At 41.9% G+C, this 20,822-nt stretch overlaps 2 protein-coding genes across 2 annotated transcripts; both read left to right on the forward strand.

Moving 5' to 3' along the window:
- The first annotated feature begins 1,548 nt into the window (after window positions 1–1,548).
- opn8a (opsin 8, group member a) lies at window positions 1,549–7,286 on the forward strand. The gene is made up of 4 exons (XM_003971574.2): window positions 1,549–1,712; window positions 4,272–4,565; window positions 4,887–5,212; window positions 6,589–7,286. Exons 1-4 carry the CDS (start codon window positions 1,640–1,642, stop codon window positions 6,970–6,972), a joined length of 1,077 nt encoding a protein of 358 aa, XP_003971623.1. The 5' UTR covers window positions 1,549–1,639; the 3' UTR covers window positions 6,973–7,286.
- Window positions 7,287–11,947: 4,661 nt separating this feature from the next.
- On the forward strand, window positions 11,948–20,011 carry opn8b (opsin 8, group member b). The gene is made up of 4 exons (XM_029850060.1): window positions 11,948–12,144; window positions 15,366–15,659; window positions 16,558–16,883; window positions 17,267–20,011. The coding sequence occupies exons 1-4, from the start codon at window positions 12,075–12,077 to the stop codon at window positions 17,612–17,614; spliced, it is 1,038 nt and encodes a 345-aa protein (XP_029705920.1). The 5' UTR covers window positions 11,948–12,074; the 3' UTR covers window positions 17,615–20,011.
- Window positions 20,012–20,822: the final 811 nt, after the last annotated feature.

Below are 20,822 nucleotides of genomic sequence, written 5' to 3' on the forward strand. Positions count from 1 at the left end.
CTGGAAAGGTCTGGCTAGAATGTTGTTGCAGTTTACACTTGATTATGCTGCTAATTACTTTAATCATTTGTCTTTTGCTGATTAAAAATAATCCTGATTAATAGAAAGTGGTTCTAATGTTCTGCTCTTAAATGTGACAAAAGCAATCTTTTCTTGGCTCACAGCGGATTGATGCCCTCTCACAATGATAGCATTTTATATTAATCCAATGTATCAATTGTCCATTATAGAGCTGACGTATGGACAGCCAAAATAATGAGTGTGCAAACATTTTTTAGTGAAGGGAACGTCGATGTGTCAAAACTAACCTGTCTGATGACCTCTCTGAGCCCTGCAATGATGTCATCAGCGAGCAACTCGCCACGTATGCACCGACCCGGACTCTGTATATTCACACATAACATATAATCAGTGACATAGACAGGAACACCCCTCCCCCACCCCACCCCTCCCCCACCCAGAACTCCAGATCATTTCTGATACATTGCTGTCCTGTGTATTGACCCAGGCGGGGTTCAGGTTAGGGTTAGTGCAAATCCCAGTGACAGCAGCATCAGAATGAAGATAGGCAAGAGGAAGACTGGGAATCATGTTCCAGGAGCAAATTCTTCCTGTCTAAATGGAGAGAAAATAGCGTGCATTTGTAGAGTGGGTAATTATTTCCAATTTCCCAGCACTAATGGTGTACCCGCTAGTGCTTTCCCCCCATTCCATTAGTATGACATCACTCGGCCTCTGGTCTCAGCAGCGTGTCCGCTCTCGTCACTCACAGAAGAAAAGAAAATCATAAAAGATGTTTCAATATCTTCATGAATCTGCTTCAGTGTTTTTAGTTCAATTTCTGTTCCGCTTTAATGCACCTTCGGCGGGTCGATCTCCCAGTAGTGCGACAAAAATAGGATGATAACATTAATTGTATGAGGTCACAACAACGGTGCGAGACAGGATTTTCATACCTCTGACACGTGTGAAATAAGGTTTTCACTGGACTTTGCACACTTGGAGGTGCAAAGAAGTCATTAGAGGTGCTGGCAAAAAAAAAAAACATGCCTTAAGGCTAAATGAAACCCCACATGGCTTTGTTTCTGATACTATCTTGATGGGAGGATGAGAGGATTAAAAGGCTTGGGCATGTGTGTGTCCTGTTGTTTTTGTTTTAAATGACATTGATGTAGTTTGGTGAAGTGGTTAAAAGTAAGACTGACTGAAATTACATCATCAAAATACTGTCAAAGAACCAGCTTTCACACATCGGTGATTGAAACAGAATCCATTTTCCTCTCTCTCTCTCTCACAGCCGACGTTAGGCTACCTTGGGCTCAGTGTGTGTGTGTGTGTGTGTGTGTGTGTGTGTGTGTGTGTGTGTGTGTGTGTGTGCGTGTGTGTGCGTGCTGTGGATGACAGCTATGATGAGCCCCAACAGCAGACTGCAATTTGTGCTTTTTGCCTACGTTGGCGATGCTTTAGACACATGACGAGGGATCAGAGGTTCCTCTGACGGATCCTTCCTCTGCATTCTTCTTCGTGTCACACTTGATAAGGGACACATCAGATGGAAGGAACGATGCTACAAAACCAAATTTCTATTTAGAATCTATGAACCTTTGAGACTTTTTTTTTTCCTTTTCTTGTGACCAACATGGATGATAAATTCACATCCAAACTCTCACCTGCTGTTGATCTGTGGGCAGGAACATACTTGGTATTCATCGGTAAGTACCTTTTTCTAAAAAAAAAAATCAGCTTGTGATGTACACATTTGAACATAAATGTGCAAAGCAACAATTACGCAAATGAACAAGGCTTTCAAAGGTGCTCTATGCTGTTCCTCCCTCTCCAGCAGGGTCACAAAAACCCATCTTTTTCAGATTCAGATTTGCACAAAAAGCACCGCTGGCATCATCTGTAAGTGAAAATGGCAGTAGTAATGAGTAGTAATGAGTGGGAAAAGCAATTACCATAATTTCCAGACTATAAGCCGCTACTTTTTTCCTACACTTTAAACACTTATTCTACGGTGCGGCTTATTTATGGGTTTTTTTCATGGCGCACTATCACAACTATTGCGAATCAGTCATTTTTACTAACCCTCATTAACGTGGAAAATACTAGAAGAAAAGCTTATGATGCGACTTTTAAGTTAAAAGTTGAAGAAGGAAATCGAGCTGCCGCGCGTAATCTTGACGTACATTACGGTAACCAATGGGGAAAAGGTGGAGACGCCCGCCTGAAGAACTGATCCAAAGCAAAACGACGTAAACAGCCACAAAAGGTGGCTTGAAGCTTGAGAACATTCTGGAAGACTGGGTCAACACACAGAGAGCAGGCGGCCGCGGTGTTTCCGCTGTACAAATCGGACGGAAGGCAAAAGCAATCGCCACCGCGATGAAAATAGAAGATTTTAGAGGTGGGCCATCGGGGAGTTTTAGATTGTTCATTGTTTGAGTAAAAAAGCATAAACAACGTAATTTGTGTGTAGCTGATACAAACGTATATTTCAAGGTAGCTGCACTACAGACACCGTTAGAAAAAAAAAAAGCATTTCCCGGTAGAATATATTTGTTTATGTTGCTAAGCGGATTAAATTAAAAGAAAAGTTAAAAAATCCTGACGTGATGAAAATTGGATTCAAGGTCTCTGTATAAACATACAAGTGAAAAGAGTGGCTGTTGTTTCTTACCCATCTGTTTGTCACTCATCAGTGACTCGTCTCTTACGGTAATAAAAACATCTACCGGTACTGAATGTTGTCGATCTAATTTTTCATATTACTACGTGGGATACCTGCGGCTTAAAATCCGGTGCGGCTTGTATAAGTACAAAATTGATTTTCTTTCTAAAATTAGATTATGTGGTTTATAATCAGGTGCGCTCTATAGTCCGGAAATTACGGTACATAGAAAACACCCGATAACATGATGTGGTGGTGTATCTGCAAATGCAATGTACCCAATAAGGGCTGGAACCAGTGGAAGGCGGATCAGCTTCATTTGTTACATTCATCAGGAGCCCTCCAGGGCAGAAGTTCTGATTTCCAGTTTGGCGGAGAGCAAAGGCAGCACAGAACCACAATCCTCAGACACAACACTCAAGTTGTCACATTTTCTGTATCCTCCACATATTGATGAGCAAGGATACATCCAGAGTGGAGTTTCAGCGGTGATGAAATCTCTCCCTGCTCCCTCATGTGTCTATTTTAATCTTGTCTGTGCAAGGATGAGAATGAAAGAGGGAGGTGCATTTTTTATAAACATTATTTCCAATATCTGCACACAAAAGTCATTAAAACCCACTAGATTCCTGAAGCCTGTCTCTGTAGAATTGTTAAGCAGGGCACTTTTAAGACCATGACTTTACATGAGCTTTTTAATGAGCTGAACTAAAGGCAATGTTCAAGATTTAACCTTTGTTCCCATTTTCTGAAACTATTAATTAAGCTGGGACATGACATGATTAAGAAAACCTGGGTCCTCCTCTGCAAAGGTCCTGAATTGTTAATAACCAATTTTAATGATTGACTATTAACTATTACTACATATAACTATTAACTATTTTGTCCTGGTGTAAACAATCAGTCATGTTTGCATGTACAATGGGGACAAATCCTCAAAAACGATGGAATGAAACATGTTTTCACTAAAGAAGCTGAGAGCAGAAAAGCTGCTTTGCAAATTTCTGTTAAAAGAGGATGAAGATTACATTTTTAAAAAAAAACCAAAAACAGCTGACTCAACCTTCACCTCTCTGGTGGTTGAGGAGTGGAACAGCAGGGACGACATGGTCCATCAATCAATTGGTTCTCCTGCTCGAGTTGACTTTTTTTTAAAAAAGACTAACTTTTAAAAGTGATGACGCTGAGCATTAATCAGCAGAAGCTCCAATATGACTCCTGCAGAATAAAGACCTCATTTATTCTCGCAGATTAAAAATGTCTCTTTAATGAAACTGAAAACACATCAGCGTGAGTCAGAATATTGCAGCTTATTAATCACATTTTTGTGAGCTTATCTAAGAGACAGATATTATATAAATGAGCTTGAATCCATCAAAACAATCTCTTTAATGGAGCAATTTTTGTAATTATGTTCTGTGCATCCTTTTGCCTTTAATTATACAGGAAGTATATGAAGCTTCGGATAGATTACAGTTTAAAAGACACAACAGGAAGAAGTCGGACATGTAACCAGTGGAGTTGAATATCAAGAGAATCTGACTGAATTTGCCAACTCGGATCAAGGAAAGCTCTTTTTTTCCCACTTCACTTCCTGCAGCTCTCCTGTCTGTTCTGGGCAACGCGTCTGTCCTCTTCAGCGCCGGCCGTCGTCTCAGCATGCTGAAAGCTCCAGAGCTGCTGACGGTGAACTTGGCGGTCACGGACATCGGCATGGCTCTCAGCATGTACCCTCTGTCCATCGCCTCGGCTTTTAACCACGCCTGGATGGGCGGAGACGCGTCCTGTTTGTATTACGGCCTCATGGGCATGATCTTCAGCATAACCAGCATCATGACACTGGCAGTGATGGGGATGATCAGGTTCCTGGTAACAGGAACTCCACCCAGGAAAGGTACGGCAACATCCAGTCAGAGCTCTTGGATATTATAAAAGTAGAACCGGAAAGAAAACTTTTTGATTTGAGAACAATTTAGGCAAGAATGAGTAATTGATTTGAAGACAGCTGGGAACAAACAAGGCTGCAGAAAGGAGCACGTGACTGAGCAGAGAGCTTCGAGATCTTGTACAGACAAAGGATAATGAGTGGAAGGTATCCATGTAAACAAAGCTTCTAAGAGATTTACATGTGGAACGAGGCAGTGCAACTGTGGCTCCTAATGGAATCAGAATGGTCATTAGATGGATTTTTACTGCAGAACCATGTTTGTTTCAGGCATCAAGTTCCAGAAGAAAACCATCAGTGTTGTAATCAGTGCAATCTGGCTATACGCCTGCCTGTGGGCCGTGTTCCCCATCCTGGGCTGGGGCAGCTACGGGCCGGAGCCCTTCGGAATTGCCTGCTCAGTGGACTGGATGGGCTACGGGGAGTCGCTGAATAATGCCACCTTCATCTCGACTCTGTCTGTGCTCTGCACTTTCCTGCCCTATCTGGTCATCGTCTTCACTTATTTTGGCATCGCCTGGAAGCTGCACAGGGCTTACCGATCCATCAAGAGCAGCGATATTCAGTACACCAACGTTGAGAGGAGAATTACTCTTGTAAGTAAACTGCACGGAGATTTGAACCTTCATTTTACTGCCAATGAGAAACATTCTGACTGTTATTAGCAACGTCTTCTGCTCTATTTAGTGATGGAACCGCCTCTACCACAGAAAAATAATAATCTCCTCCCTTTTCTAAATAAATTGCATGATTATTTTGATTCCATGCATCTCTTCCATGAAATTCCATGAGTCTGTGGAGAGACAACAAGAGAACAAACAAAGGAAGGTTGACTTTGATTTTTGTCAGAAGCACAAGGTTGTTGTGAGATGAGATGCCTGGCTTCCCTCGCGGCTCTCCAGAGATTGGTCCTTGATCCCTAAAAGCTTCTGAATTCTGACAGCTGCTGAAGTCTGTACATGATGAGGGAGAACCTTCAGATAAAACCAGAAACAGGAAGGAAAAAATGGTGAAGCAAACGAAGAGAATCAGGTGAAACTGAGTATCCTGCTCAGGGCTGAGAGAGACAGACAGAAGACCAACACCTCCACTGTCACTGCAAATTACAATTACAATTACTGAGTGTAATGGGAGTTTAGGTCAAGCCCCCAATCAACAACAGCACTGGTAATGTGCCGGCGAACCACAGAATGTGCTCCTTCCTCTGTACAGGCCAGGGACATTTGCAGTCATTGCTGGAAACTCTGAGTAAACACAAAGGCCCCTGTTGAAGATTGTAAATGAACATAAGATGCAGGGGATTCTTTAGAAATCTGCCATCTGTGCAACACAGAGAGGCAGGTTTACACATCTGAGCCTCTGAACACACTTTGTTAAAGCCTCACCACCTGTAATATCCCACCAGTAATATTCACGTGAAAGTTCTATATTCATTTGCAATTAGCAATTCATTTTATTGACAAGACCAGATAACAGTAGAAGGTTCCCGAGTCTCTCTCCTCCATCACATCTCTCGCTCAGTCGCCTGCTAAAAGATATAATCTGTTCTGCGTTGAATGAAATTGCCCGTTTGAGTCTAATCCCAGTAGAAATATACTAACCAACACACCTTGTAATTGAGTTTTCATGGATGGTGTTCAATGGTTCCCTGGAGCGTGATTTAGAATATCACAGGAATACAGTGTTTTCCTGCCCAAAAATCTCAGTTATCAATATTTTACTACATTTCTCAATGAAGGAATTTAAAATTGGAACAGCATATTTACTGAAATGCTCATCAGTACGTAATTCTGGTTGTTTAAACGCTGTGTTACTGAGGCCACTATGGTGGTTTTGGATTATATGGATTTCAGCCTATCAATAATAATAATGCCAAAACATACATCTATGAATATATGAATACATTAATGCAGACTTGGTTTATTTGTTGTATTAAATTTTAAAATGTAGTCAATCTGCTCTTTGGTTTCAGATGGCTGTCATGATCAGTTCGGGCTTCCTCATCGCGTGGACGCCCTACGTAGCTGTCAGTTTCTGGAGCATGCGTAACTCGCAGAGGCAGGGCCACATGGCCCCGTCTGTCACGCTGCTGCCCTGCCTCTTCGCCAAGAGCTCCACGGCGTACAACCCTTTCATTTATTTCTTCTTCCAGAGAAACACTGGGCACAAGCTGCTGCCTTTTCACAGACACGCGTTCTCCTGCTCTGACCGAGCAGACTCCTCCAGGGAGGGGGAGAAGGAGGAAAGCAAGGTCTCCAAAAATCTTGGCTTCACTTGTTTTGGAGCTGGGACCTATGAAACCTGCCCTGGTTTGGCTGGTGATCAGTCCCAGAGAGAGATGGCAGAGTTGGGCTGATGCCATTTGCTGTCTTGTTCATACACTTTGTCACAAATGTATTCATTGAGTATGTGAATTGATGATGGTCACACGTGCACAAGGATGATGCTCACTCTCCTGATTTAATACTTGTGCTGCTGTGAATGCGATGATTTGGGGGAAATTGAATGCTAACTTGGTCTGGTCTTTTAATTTTGTTGTTGGACTACAAAACACAGGACAATCAATAAATAAGTATTTAAAAAAACAGCCCTGCAAATGCCTTCATCCTTTTATTATCTTGCCAGAACGCTAGTTTGTGACCTATTATGTCCCTGTGCATTGACTGAACAACCACATTATGAATAGCAGCTGAAATTGCCTCGGCCGCTGCAGGCACTTATCTGGAATCACAAGATTCAATTTTATTTTACCTGTTTCTCAGGCTGTGGAGTGATCTGACAGGTTATTCATGGGATTTGAAAATCTTCCTCCACGTTGCATTGAGTGACATATACTGGAGGGCAAACAAGAGATTATTATGTTGGAGAGTAACACAAACAGCCATGATAACAAAAGGACCGCTGTGGTGTGTGTCTCACTTAAAAGAAATCTATCTACCGTATACCTGCCTGGTGTTAGTGATAATAACTGGAAGGACTTATGAGTCACAAATAAGACATCCTTGAAGCCGAACACGCAGCGTTTCATAACACCATCCTGCTAATAACATGCTCTAGTTGGGGTTATATTGGATGATGGTCTGAGTCCTGTAGGCATTTCACTTGCTTTTGCACAATAACAACCCGGTATATCTGTGATTTAGTAGATTTCAATCACCCATCTGTGTTTTCAGTTGCCTGGTTTCCAAGCTATACGGACCAGGGAAAGGGTAAATAAACTGCAGTCCCATCTATGGTGACACGTGAAGCCTGTCCTCTGTGTGAGGTAAAATTATTAGCCCCCTCTCTGAAAAGGGAAGTCTGCCTTTGGTTTCATATTAAATTGCCACGTCGTCATTTTGAGTGGCAGTATTTGGTTTGTTTTAACACATTAAAATCATTATCAGCGTTGTTCTGATTGACATGTGAAGCAAAAATATATGGTTGATGCATCAGCCTCAGTGTGCTCTAGGCTGACTGGTCGAGTAGCGAACACCATATCGTCTGCAGCACATTTATTTAGTATTCTCATCATAAGAATGTGTTAATGGAGGCCTGTTGGCTGCTGACCAGAAGGAATTCTCATCTGGGAATATTTTTATGGATGTTTAGATCATGAAATTGGAGGAGATATATGTGCTTAACATAAAGAGGCTGCTGCTAATGAGCTGTCCTCTGTAAATAAAAATCAGTAGTCCTCTACACTGAAACTGTATAAAGCAATGCAACATCCCAGCTATAATTAGTTAAGTTAACTGAGAAATTCATTTTCTGAACACACACACAAACAAAAAACAAACAAACAAAAATATATATATATATATAAATCAATCTAAGATGACTTGGGTTCATGAGAGGACTAATTCTATGGGTCTTCAAGGCAGAAGACTCTTTTTAACATTCAGCAACCATCTTTGAGAGAGGAGGATGGATTCAAGGAGCAGCAGAACATTTACCAGGAATTCAACATAAACAGTAACTCTCAGTCATCAAAATACCTGAAGGTGTCAGATGGACCTTGGATACACAGAAATGTGACACTGGACACATTCTTCAACACAGGTGGTGGCAACGGTTCGAAATAAATCATGGACTGTGAAAACCTTTATTGAATAAACCCATCAACAACACCTCTGCACAGGAAAGTGCACCCTGTGTTTTGTTTAATTTAAAAACCAGCGAAGTTAAAGGTCATACATCTTCTGGATTCGTTCAGATGGAACTCTTTTTCTCCAATGCGAGTGTAGAAACTATCCAACTGTTGCTAAATTAAATCCAGAGGCACACAAATACTGATGGCTGATTTAATAATTCAATCACAAAGGAAGACGTGTTGAAGAACCGGTTTTGCAATTAAGGGACTAAAAGGACCAGTGTGTGAGAGTTGGTGACATCTAGCGGTAAAAGTATAGATTGCAAAATGAGAACCGTGTCATCGATTTCCTGTCACTGCCCAGAAACAGGATTGATCTCTTCATTATTTTAACCACGAGTGTTTTAAGTGCAGAGGCTCATTGTTTAGAAATCAATAAAAATAATAAATCAAAAGAGACAGATTATCCCTGACAAATAATATCAACGAGTTCATTCTGATGTTGTTGATGCTCTGCTGTTTGTCCCTGCAGGGCTGCTACTTTTGAGTGTGTGAGCTTGGACTGACAGAAGGGAGGATGAAAGAGAAACACACACACACACACACACACACACACACACACACACATAAGTTTGTTTTCAGTTTGTGTGTATCATACAAGCCATGTTTAACCTTCCATAAGAAGCGTTGTTCTTCACAAGGCTTGAATTGATACGGGAGCTCCTTTTTGGTGTCCTGAATGAGGAGGAATAAAATGCCTATAAACTACCCATGGCCTTGTGAAGGCTTGTCGAGATAAAACTTTTAATTTTCCGTCTCGAACGTCTCGGTTGCCACAGAAACACATGACTGTAGTTATCATCCCGGCTTCCATCAGACATGATGTCTGAACCATTAGACGATAATTGTTGCTGTTTCTGCTGCAGCAGGATGAGGTTTGATTTATTGCAAAGCCACATTTGCTGCTGATAATTTCCATTATGAATTTGGGGCTGTTGCAGCACATTTTCTCATCATTTCTTTTTCTCCTCAAGTTCTTCACAGCTCTGCCAATCAACACCTTTGATCTGCTCTTCTGGAGAATTTTGCACTGTTCTTGGAACTGTCACACCAGAAAGGTCATGCTGGGATGATCATTGTTCTCTTTTCAAACAAACTCATATCCAAAATACTGCGAAGGTGTTGTCACACACTGTGCGGCCAGTTTAGACCTCTTGTTATTCTGTGGGTGTCTGGTCAGCTTAGGTCACTAATGGGTTTTCTAAGTGCTATCAAGGATTCAGTGAACCAGAGTATAAAGGATCAAACGTTCATGCTTGAGAATCGGATTCTCAATCTAAAATCGCCTTTTATTTTGGTCAAATTTCGCAACATAAGCCAGGCTGATAGAATCACTCAAAACTCAAATGTTTTATAAGATCATCTTCAATCCCTGCATAAATTTTAAATAAAATTGAAATACCACCACTCTCCATGGTGGACTAAGATTTTAAGAAGAATTAATATTCAATATTCAATTCAATATTCTTGATCTCAGGTAGCAGCCAGACTGTTTCAGGTTCTTGAAGTTGTTTCACCTCTTCTCTAAAAGACTTCTTCATTTCTGAAATCAAATGACTCTAGCCAGAGCTTGGAGACAGAACCGGAAGTGAGCGAAAGAAACTTCAAAATAAAATCACGTAGATGGGGGAGGCGCAGGAAGAGGTGGCAGAAGGTCCTATTATTTGTGCAAGGGGAAGATCTCGTCGGGGAGGAGGAACAGTGGATGCAGAAATGGGCGAGACATGTGGAAGGTTGGATGGTGGAAGCTGGGTGTGTGGGGGTGCAGCTGAGGTGCCTGATGAACCAGTGGGGAAAGAGCTGAGTTTGGGTGTTTGTTTAGTGGCAACCTGGCAGGCCTGCAGGTGATGATTGATCACTGTGCTTCTTTTTAGTTAGGCAGTGAAAATGTCCAGAAGTTCTGTGGTTTAATTTGCATTTGCAGATCGTTTCATCTGGGAGGAGGTCATGGAAAAAAGTCAAATACACCAATGACTAACAAGACACAAGAGACTGCAAAGGCAACCATGTGCACAAATCCAAACCTTAGAATGTAACAGCATTTTTGTAATGGGCACATCCAGGTGCCGCTGAATCCTTGTTCTTTGGCTGAGAGTGTATTTGGGGCAAATGGGGCAGCTCCAACGTGGGGAGTAGGAACCATGTCGTAAGTGGATGATAGGAAAATGTCTCAGTCCACCACCTCAAACCAGCAATCGGCTCTAGCTAGTACACAAACTTGGCTCTCCTCCTCAACCATCCGACACCGTCACACAGGATCTCGTGACTCATCACCATGTGACTGCAGACAAAATGGAAGCTCCTGCAAGCAAATCTGGCTCAGTGCTAACAACTCTTAGCTGACCACCCAGGTCATCAGCATGCTAATGGTCCATGAAGGCTATTTTCAAACTTTGTCTCCAGCAATTACAGAACTAAAGAAGTCTTTTGGAGGGGAGGCCAAGCGCACAGACCACCAACACGCAGTACTACACACACCACGCCGGTAGGTGGCGGTAGTGAACCGGATATTCTACGCTTATATAGAAGCTCTTGAGCACAACAGTCAACCGCTTTCGAAGTGAAGCATTGACTTGATGGAATTGCTTCGACGCGAATCCATGAACTTTAAAACTAACAAAAACTTGTGAAAAACGTGGTTTGAAAGTTGTACCTGTCTTCTTCTACGCTCAAAGTTCTTCTTCTAGGCCTACGCATGGTACTACTTAGTGGTAGCGCTCTGCAGCTGTTGCGCACATTAGGCGGCGTTTTCGAAACGCGCCACTGGAGCTGGTGCCCCTCTTTCGTATCGCTCCATGTTCAGGCGTCCTGGTGTAAACGGAGAGCGGGGACCAGGTTTTGGGTAGCCGAGGCTTGAAAAAAATATCAATCTATACACACACACACACACATATATATATATATATATATATATATATATATATATATATATATATATATATATATATATATATATATATATACATGCACACACATATATATATATAAACAAAAATTGGAGATGATAATAGAGCAAATATTTCCGTGCAGACTTTGCCTTTTTACACTTGTAATGATGAGGGGGAGGCTCATTTTGACACCTTAGCATCGACTTGTGGTACGCAGGTCGTCTCAATGCGCGTAAGCCACGCTGATAACGTCTCCCTGGAGACGCGCGTCCTATAAATCATTCAGCCTGAGCAGAGGACGCGCTCCGCACCCTGAGCACCTCTCTGCTCCTCCTTACTTCAGTTGCCTACAGATGTATGTGACATAAGATCACATCAACTGCTCCAAGTGGCGACTTTTCTCCATCTGTTCCTCCGCTTTTACGCACTGCAGCTCTTATGGATATTTATTCCTCTACTCTCTCCCCAGCGCTGGACATTGGCACAGGTTGTTTCATACTGGTTGTAGGTAAGAGGCGCATGTAATTTTGAACGAACAAAAACAGATAAACACAGGGCGATATTCCCCCCGCAGAGAACACTAAAGCTAAAATAAATGTAAAACTTGGGGATACGTGTACTGGACTGTTTACGCCTGGATACCAGTGGAATTATTTGTACATATGCTGGTACAGATCTTTTGGACAAACACGTGATTTTCAAAACAATTTTTGTGATAAAAACTTTTGGGCACCCGCGTTTGCTCCTACTTTACTTATTTATTTGAAATAGGGCCAATTACAGCATAATTAATTTCCTTTAGGATTGGAAAATCTGAATGTTGTATTGCTTACTGATATGAGTCCAGTGTGACGATGGTTGGAATGCTGATATGTTCCTTTTGCCAGTAAGAATATGTTAGTGTTAAGCGTCAGGAGATTTTTTTTTTATCTTTACGCACACGGTCACCGGGCTGTTCACGCATGAATACCCACATCCAGATAAACTGGACGAAGAAAAGCACGATTTCTGTAATGAGATGACTGTAATATGTAACGAAGCAATGCAAAAATGGCCTAATTATATGACTGACTTATAAACTAAATCAGCTTATCCTGTTATCATCTCAATTCATTGACAGTCAAGAGTTTCCTTGCGCGCACATAGAGTGTAATAAATATTCCATATTGTTCTGCATTAACACTGGAATGAAGACCCCAGGGAGCCATTTGAAGGGGTGAATAGGAGGAGCATATTGTATTTATCATCCACATTGAGTAGAAATCCAACAGAAACACAGAATTTTGAAGTACACTGGCATCTGTTAAAATCCTCCAGTATTAACTGGCCAAAAGGTCAAAAGAGAAAAATATATATTCATTAATATTACACAATGTGGAGCTTTTCTTCCTCTGATTGTGTGGTGTAGGTGTGAGGCTGGAAGAGGAGGGTTATCATCAGCGGTGTAATTTTCCTGCTGTTCTCTGCCACCTAATTGATGCTGAATGCATTCATCAGCACTGTATATGGCGGATGCAACAAGGTGATAATTGTGAGCCCGGTCCAGATCGTTCAAGGCTTTTAAAGGTTCAGGTGATCTAAACAATGTGTAATCAAGGACAAAAACAGCCTTATCTACAGGTACAGCTGCTGAGAATCAGTGCTAATGTCTAGAATAGACTGTTCTTTTTACCTCTTCTGATTGTTGTCTCTTGCTGTGTGATTAATTATTCCTTCTGTTAACATTCCCTCCTGTGATTTTTTATCTGTCTGCTAGCCTTTTTGCCTTTCTCCTGTATTCTTCAACCCTTTGAACCTATCAAAAGACCTTTGCTAGCTATACTTACCCCCTCACTGGAATTCTTTACAGTATTTCTTCATGGATGGATTACTTTATTCATGCCCAAAGATTGTGAGATTAAAAGAAATGAGCTCTCAAGGACTGCTACAGGCAGGACTGAATAACTGCACAGTTATTGGGCCCTTGATGGTTCCATTAGGCTTCATACAAAGCATGACCTTTCAGGTTTTGAACCTCCTTTCCTGATTGCATTTGCTGGACATTTAGATCCAGAATCATCTAAGTTTTATCTTTTGTTGTCTACCAGATCAAGTTTTACACATTAGAATCTGTGTAGGAGGCAGAGTAAATGGTTGAAAGCAAAAGAACCAGTGTTGTGCTGTAACACATGCAGTCTTGTTTAGTCTCTATCATCTGATAATCAAATGAATCAATTCTCTGTTTAGTTTCATCAGCGTAGCCTCCATCTCAGTCACATTTACGCAACACTTTGCTCTTAATTACCTTACACGGCTCTCACCAGTCAGATACCAACTCCAGCTATTATATATTGTGTCACGAACCAGATGAGAACCCAAATGCGACACACGAGTTTGGCTGAACACCGCATTATTGTCAGAAACGGCTCACGGGCATGATTGCCCGCAGCTGTGACAATATTGTATCAAATGGACTGTTTTGCTTTTTATTTCACATTTGCTGTAATGGATGCTGCTATATGGAATGAGTCTGATCCTGGATCTAAAGACCAGCTCTGCATGGTCAGTGTCCTGCAATTTCCCACTTGTATTTAAGTAAAAGTCCAGCAGGGTCTGCATTGACCTGTATGTGCAGAAGATGCAGACCCCCGGTGCCACTTCCCCCAAATCGTTTCCTCACAAATCTCTCCCTCACTCGTCCATTCTCATAATCCCTTCCATGTCAATACTCTGAAATCAGGAGGAACGGAGCTCTTCTGCTCTGAGATGTTAGGAGCCGTTGAGGCTTTCCTTCTCACATGTGTCATCACAATTTTCACCCAGCTGAAGGCTTCACATGCTGTCCGGGTTTCAGACCTCGTCTAGGTGTCTCCAGCATGAACCAGGAAAGTGTGAGGAAAGAGTGGTTGCAGAATTGTCATCTCTCAGTGCTCCATGAAAGGCTCTTTAGTTCATCAGTGCCTGGAGGGGATTTCTTGCCTCCAGGATCAACAGGCGTCTTATGCAGCTGCAGCAATATTGACATTGATCTAATTAGAGATTTTTGCTGTTTCATATGAGTTATCAGAGGATTTCAGAAATTTAGAACAGAAAAGAATACAATCAGCACACTTATAGTGACACTCATTTTGATTTATGTATGTATGTATGTATGTGTGTGTGTGTATTTATTCATTATTATTTAGTTTGTTTCATATTTATAAAAGGCACATTAAATAATTATCCTCCACTTGCTCCTGTCGTTTAATTACAGCTGTGGGTGTAACACCGGTTAGGCTTATAAGCCTAACCGGTTTCCAGGCAACCTCCAGCTTTTTTTGTAATATGGAATGTGACATTAATTACTCACTAATCCTTGGCCTCCAGCTGATTCCATGCCCATCAGTGATAGGATGATCTTACCAAACATACGCCAGCAGATCCACTTCTGGAAATGTCAAAATCCCAGTAATCTCACAAAAATGTAAAAGTCTATACAGAGTGTGGTCGGCTCCCTGAAATCAATGGGAACCTGTTCACACATTGGTTCCAACAGTTTAATTCATGTACATTCAATAAGGGTTGCAGAAGGAAGCTGTTGAATGAAAATAGTAGATCAATAGTATTCTGTGCCTAAACAAAGAACACAAAGAATCAAGAATGAACTGATTATCATACATAAAAAATACTCCACACATTGAATGGCTTGATGCATTTTTAAGGGGTTCTAGTGATTTAGGAACATTAGTGTTTACTCTCTCTGTGTTTTAGGGGTTCTCTCCATCATTGGAAACCTTCTGGTCATCATCACGGCAGTCAAAAGGTCATCAAAGATGAAGCCCCCAGAGCTGCTTTGTGTGAATCTGGCTGTGACTGACCTGGGAGCGGCAGTTACAATGTACCCTCTGTCGGTGGCCTCTGCCTGGAGCCACCGCTGGATTGGGGGAGATGCTACCTGTATATACTATGGACTGGTAGGGTTCCTCTTTGGTGTCGCCAGCATCATGAACCTGACTATCTTGGCCATAGTGCGCTTCACAGTCTCTCTCAATCTGCAATCTCCAAGTAAGAGCTTGAAAAGTGATTAAATGCACATTTTTGTCCAAGAGACCATGACATCATCACTTCAAAGATGATTTAAATGAAATTCCTCTAACTTCACTCGTGATGGCGATGACAGACACCACTAGAGAAGATGTTTGCTTGGGTTTGGAACACATTTAGCTGAGAGCTAAATAGGACTCTGGGGATTCTGCATGCTGCAAAGTGAGTCCTTGATACCCCAATAAAGTGTGCCAGACAGTGCGTGCATGTCAGTACTTGACCCAGTACGTAGTGCTGCGTCAACATACGGCTGCGACATATGATTTACCATCACAATCTATTACAGGGGAATTAAAAAGTGTCTTTGCGATCTCTTCCCCTGAAAAGAAGGTGTTAAAAAGCTTGTGACTGCAGGAGCGTTTCTGAGAAATCGAATTAGTGCAATGCATGAAAACCTTTTAAAAGGACACAAGATTTCTGTGTATCTAAAAGAACAGATACACCACATATGTAACACTGTGACCGATATGTAGTCTTGCATAACTCCCTATTAAACTGGGATTGCATCACCATCGTCTCTGCTGTGGCTCGGATTTGAGCGTGGATGAGGCAGCGTTGCCGTACGTACGTTAGAGAATACCACTCATCTTTGAAAATTGTGACGGAAAGCAGGACCATATACAGTATATTCCTTATATTCCCTTCTCTGAAAACGAGATGGCTGGTAGAAGATTTCCTCCGAATACATACAGTGGGGTCATCAAGTTTTATATCACATTTATGCTTTTATCACTGATTTCTGCCTTTGTTGTTGTTTTTGTCCATTTTAAGCTCTATAGAACTGTGAGACACAGAAGGAAAAAACCAAGAAGAAAATGGAAAACTGACGTTTTTTTTTTTTTTTTTTACTCTTTCACAGAGGAGAAAATCACCTGGAAGTCAGTGAAGATCATGTGCATGTGGGTCTGGCTCTACAGCATCATGTGGGCCATGTTCCCCATTCTGGGCTGGGGTCGTTATGGCCCAGAGCCTTTCGGCATATCCTGCTCTCTGGCCTGGGGCCAAATGAAAGACGAGGGATTCTCTTTCGTCGTCACCATTTTCTCCCTCAACCTCGCTGTGCCTGCGGTCATCATCATCTGCTGCTACTTTGGCATCGCCATCAAACTCTATTTCACCTATAAAAAGACAGTTAACACCAACCAAATCCCCGTCATCATCAAGCTCCACCGCAGGCTGTTAATGGTACGTGATTTTGTCCCGATGATGAATGTTGTTGCAATTTTTGTGCGGCCTTTCAGGAAAAATAGATAAAACGGCTTCTGTGAGTTCTCATTCTACTTGATTGACAGTACACACCCTGGCATACATGGACGTGATAGCAACTATTTACAAATGATCGTAAATGCTGCAATTCAATTGGCTGAGATTGGTTCATTGTCAGATTGTCACTGGCTGCAGCTGTAAACTTCCTAATGATGATTTGACCACTGACATCGACCCATCCTCACCTGTAAATAATAAAAGTTATTGAAGAGATTTTCGGTATTACATCAAAAACAGATAATAGATTATTGTCAGTAATATCCAAAAGGCCTTACTGAGTCTTTTCTCCTACTCCGTTCCAGATCGCTGTTCTGATCAGTGTCGGCTTCTTGGGCTGCTGGGCTCCGTACGGCCTGGTAAGTCTGTGGTCTATCCTCAAAGACAGTAGCAGCATCCCACCGGAAGTCAGCCTCCTGCCGTGCATGTTTGCCAAGAGCTCCACGGTGTATAATCCCATAATTTACTACATGTTCAGCCAGAGCTTCAAAATGGAGGTGCAGCAGCTGTTCCTGTGGTGCCCCAGCTTCAAGTTCTGCCGGACCAGCAGCAACAACGGTAACGAAACCACCATTTACATGGTCAGCACCGGCAAAACCCTGATGTCCGCACAGACAATTCAGGAAACATCTCATGCTGTGATCTTGAACTGAGATGGAAAATGTCAAGCGCATTTGTGCCGTAGGAGAAAAAAAAATCCCTTAATGTGCTACTTTACCAAACCTTTCAGGATGTATTTCAGTAACTTTAAGCAGGGTAATGCAATTGCACCTTTTTTGTGTGCTGTCACCACAACTGTGGGCTCGGTTTGCACAGGTACCGGTACACGACAAATCCTGTGACTCATCCCAGAACCATTCTTCTGATGAGCAAATTCTTTTTCCAAACAGAGACTGTACAGTAAAATGTTTAGACCAAAAAAAACACAACACTCATTCACTGATTTAACAGCATAATTGATGTTAAAGAATTTTTGTTAAGTCTTAGTTTATCTAAATGATATTTAAGGGATTCCTCTGTGACACCTATTTTCCTAAACATAGGAAGAGGAGGTTTGCCATAGAGGAATCACTGGGGATATAAATGCTTTCATAAAACTGTCAAAAGGGTTCCTCAGTTTCACTTTAGCGCTCACTGAGCCATCACAAAATGCTAAAAAGTGCTTTAGTTCCATGATTTCATCATTTATATGTGCAGTGCACTCAGGAGGGTTTCAGACCTCTGCTAGAAGAACAACAACACACTTCTTTCATCACAATAACAAAGCACATATGGGACTTTAGAAATGTATCCTCCATAAATGTATAGGAAAATCTATGTCATACATACTGTATATATACATATTCACAGTTTTTCTTTAGTCCTTTGGCAGCAGCTCCGCCCTCCAGCTGTCATGCATCACTATATTTGGGAATATTCCTCCGTTCAGATCGTCTGTCAGGTTGGAAGGGGTCATCAGATGGTAATTTTCACATCATTCCAGAGATGTTCCAAGTCCAGAGTGCGCCTGGGCCACTCGGGAACATTCAGAGAGGGGTAAAAAAAATGTGAATTGCACACAGTTTATTTATAGATTCCCAATCTGTCTATTTTTCTAGATTAGCTATGTAACTTTAAAATGATGATTTCGTAAACAGTCGTGTCCTCAGAGGTTCTGGAACTGTGACTCCTACTACAGGATTTTCTGTACAATATTCTGTTATTTGTGGTGTTTGAACGGTGACTCCGCGTTTGAAGTGGTTGCACTTCTCCAGCTGCTCCCCGTTTCCCACAAACACAACTTCTGAACATTTGCAAACATGCTGTGCACGGATCCCTCCGCAGCTCCATCACACAGTGCTTGATAACGAAACACTGCACTGCACTCGAGTGTGGAAATATTGATGTCCCCTGGGAGCGCTGGGAATGTTTGTTTAGTTATTTTGGTATGTCTTATGTACTGTTTACAATGTGAATTTATGTCTTTAACCTCCAATAAAATAAACTACTGAACGGGTGGGTGGAAGCTGTTTTTCATCACCCCATTAGCATGCACCAGGTTTATCGTGTCAGGCTAACTCATCGTGAAAGATCAACCAGCTGGTGAAAGTGTCTCTGTCAAACAATCAAGTTTTAACTCTGCAGCGGCGCTGGAGCACAGGGTACCGTAAGGGTTTGGATTTTGTGACACTCAAAAGGAGTGCGTCGAGTGAAAGGTCCACAAGGATTACACTCAATTGTTTCTGAAGCTTAATGTGAAATATAACAGATCTCATCTCACAGGTGCAGCACTTCTGTGGCGTCTCACTGTTAGTCTGACAGGTTGTCTGTTCTTTGATTTAAGTTTATCAAGTTTATTTTCTATGTGTGCTAAAGGGCTGTCTAATTACCGGTACCCCCAATGTCCTCCACCTGGGTCCCATTGTCTCCACCCTTTAAGAACTGCTTCCTCTTTCCTTTCCGCACATATGGCTGTATGTATTTTTTTATTTACCGTAATCCTCTTTACCATGAGTTTTTGTTGGTTGGGGTTGTTAGCTGGGTGGACTGACCTCTGATTAAAACTGTTGCCCTTCTGCTCAACTCTGTCAGTATCCCAGAATGCTGGACCTACTGAGGTTGATGAGAGGCAGAAGCTGTATTTTAGTGCATTTGCCATGTAGCATATGAGGTGTGCATGAACAAGCTCACAAAGAGCCACTTGTGGTGGCACCATATGAAGGGACATGACTGTGTTGGGTCCTGCATCCATCTCCTGCACTCTAACCCCATTCACATCACGCTGAGTTTATGGATTAATACACTGAAGAGATTTGTTGTGCTGTTTTCCTGTCTGCCTCTTCCCCGCCTCATTGAGCAGACTGAGCTGTCTGTCTCAGCAGGGTGGGAATGATCCATCCATCATTCGTCCTTTATAAACAGGCAGACTGATGTTCATGATATGGTGTCAAACTGTGACCGTTGTGCCTTTTTCAATGCGCCCATTTTAATTTATTTCAACTCCTGTAAAGTAAAGTTACCTCATTCGTCAGATGAACAAAACACAGATGTATAAAATCAAAGAAATAAAATCCCAGGATCTGTGCAACCAAGTGTTTACTTTCACATTTGTCTTGTGTCTTACTGAGTATTTTATTTGGTACCATTCTTTACGGAGCCCCTCTGGTGACATTGGATTTAAAATAATTATGTGTGGTCACAAGATAAAATCACTTCAGTGGATATGCACAGGTGAAGAGATCAGCAGGCAATGAGACGCCATTGGTCAATGAGAAGCTCGTTCCAGACGAGCAGAGTCAGCAGCAGGAGTCATCGCTGCCCTGTTCCATAATAATAAAAAAAAATTCCCGCATTAATATCTCGAGGTGACACGTTGTTTTTTGTAATCTAATGTCACCAAAGGGGCTGATACACTCCTCTCCTCATGTCAGGTACCACCCCTACGTGCCCCCCCCCCCCCAAACCCAAAGACACAGTTTATTCCTTCAAGTATTATTTTCAGTCAGATAACCATTTCCACAGATTAATGTTCCTCATTCCTCACCTCTCAGAAACCCTCTTGGGAGCCACTGGTCCTCAGGTAGTTAAGTGTGACAGGATGTCAGTGCTGCTTAATTACTTGTCCTGTTTCATTCTTCCCAGATGTCAGCGTGTATTCAGTTCACATACATGAGATTAACAGGACTCAAACGGATTACTGCAAATTATAAACAAACAAGCCGAGATCCAGCTGGGAAAAAGGGATTCGCAGTCGGCTTCAACTGCTTGAGCTGAATGATGGGTTGTGATGGGCTGTGGCTTTTTAATCATCAGACTAGTCAGAAGAAGCTTTAATTATTCAATTATGAATAGTGTCTTTAACAGTGTTTCTTCTAAGTTTCC

The sequence above is a fragment of the Takifugu rubripes genome, chromosome 16 (genome assembly GCF_901000725.2).
Source record: "Takifugu rubripes chromosome 16, fTakRub1.2, whole genome shotgun sequence".
Lineage (NCBI taxonomy): Eukaryota > Metazoa > Chordata > Actinopteri > Tetraodontiformes > Tetraodontidae > Takifugu > Takifugu rubripes.

Bases quoted from the DNA above. Each gene is read 5' to 3' on its own strand.
- opn8a (XM_003971574.2), top strand. From the start codon at position 1,640: ATGGATGATAAATTCACATCCAAACTCTCACCTGCTGTTGATCTGTGG. The intron at 1,713-4,271 runs GTAAGTACCTTT...CACTTCCTGCAG, and splicing joins AACATACTTGGTATTCATCG to CTCTCCTGTCTGTTCTGGGC. The intron at 4,566-4,886 runs GTACGGCAACAT...TGTTTGTTTCAG, and splicing joins AGGAACTCCACCCAGGAAAG to GCATCAAGTTCCAGAAGAAA.
- opn8b (XM_029850060.1), top strand. From the start codon at position 12,075: ATGGATATTTATTCCTCTACTCTCTCCCCAGCGCTGGACATTGGCACA. The intron at 12,145-15,365 runs GTAAGAGGCGCA...TCTGTGTTTTAG, and splicing joins TTGTTTCATACTGGTTGTAG to GGGTTCTCTCCATCATTGGA. The intron at 16,884-17,266 runs GTACGTGATTTT...ACTCCGTTCCAG, and splicing joins TCCACCGCAGGCTGTTAATG to ATCGCTGTTCTGATCAGTGT.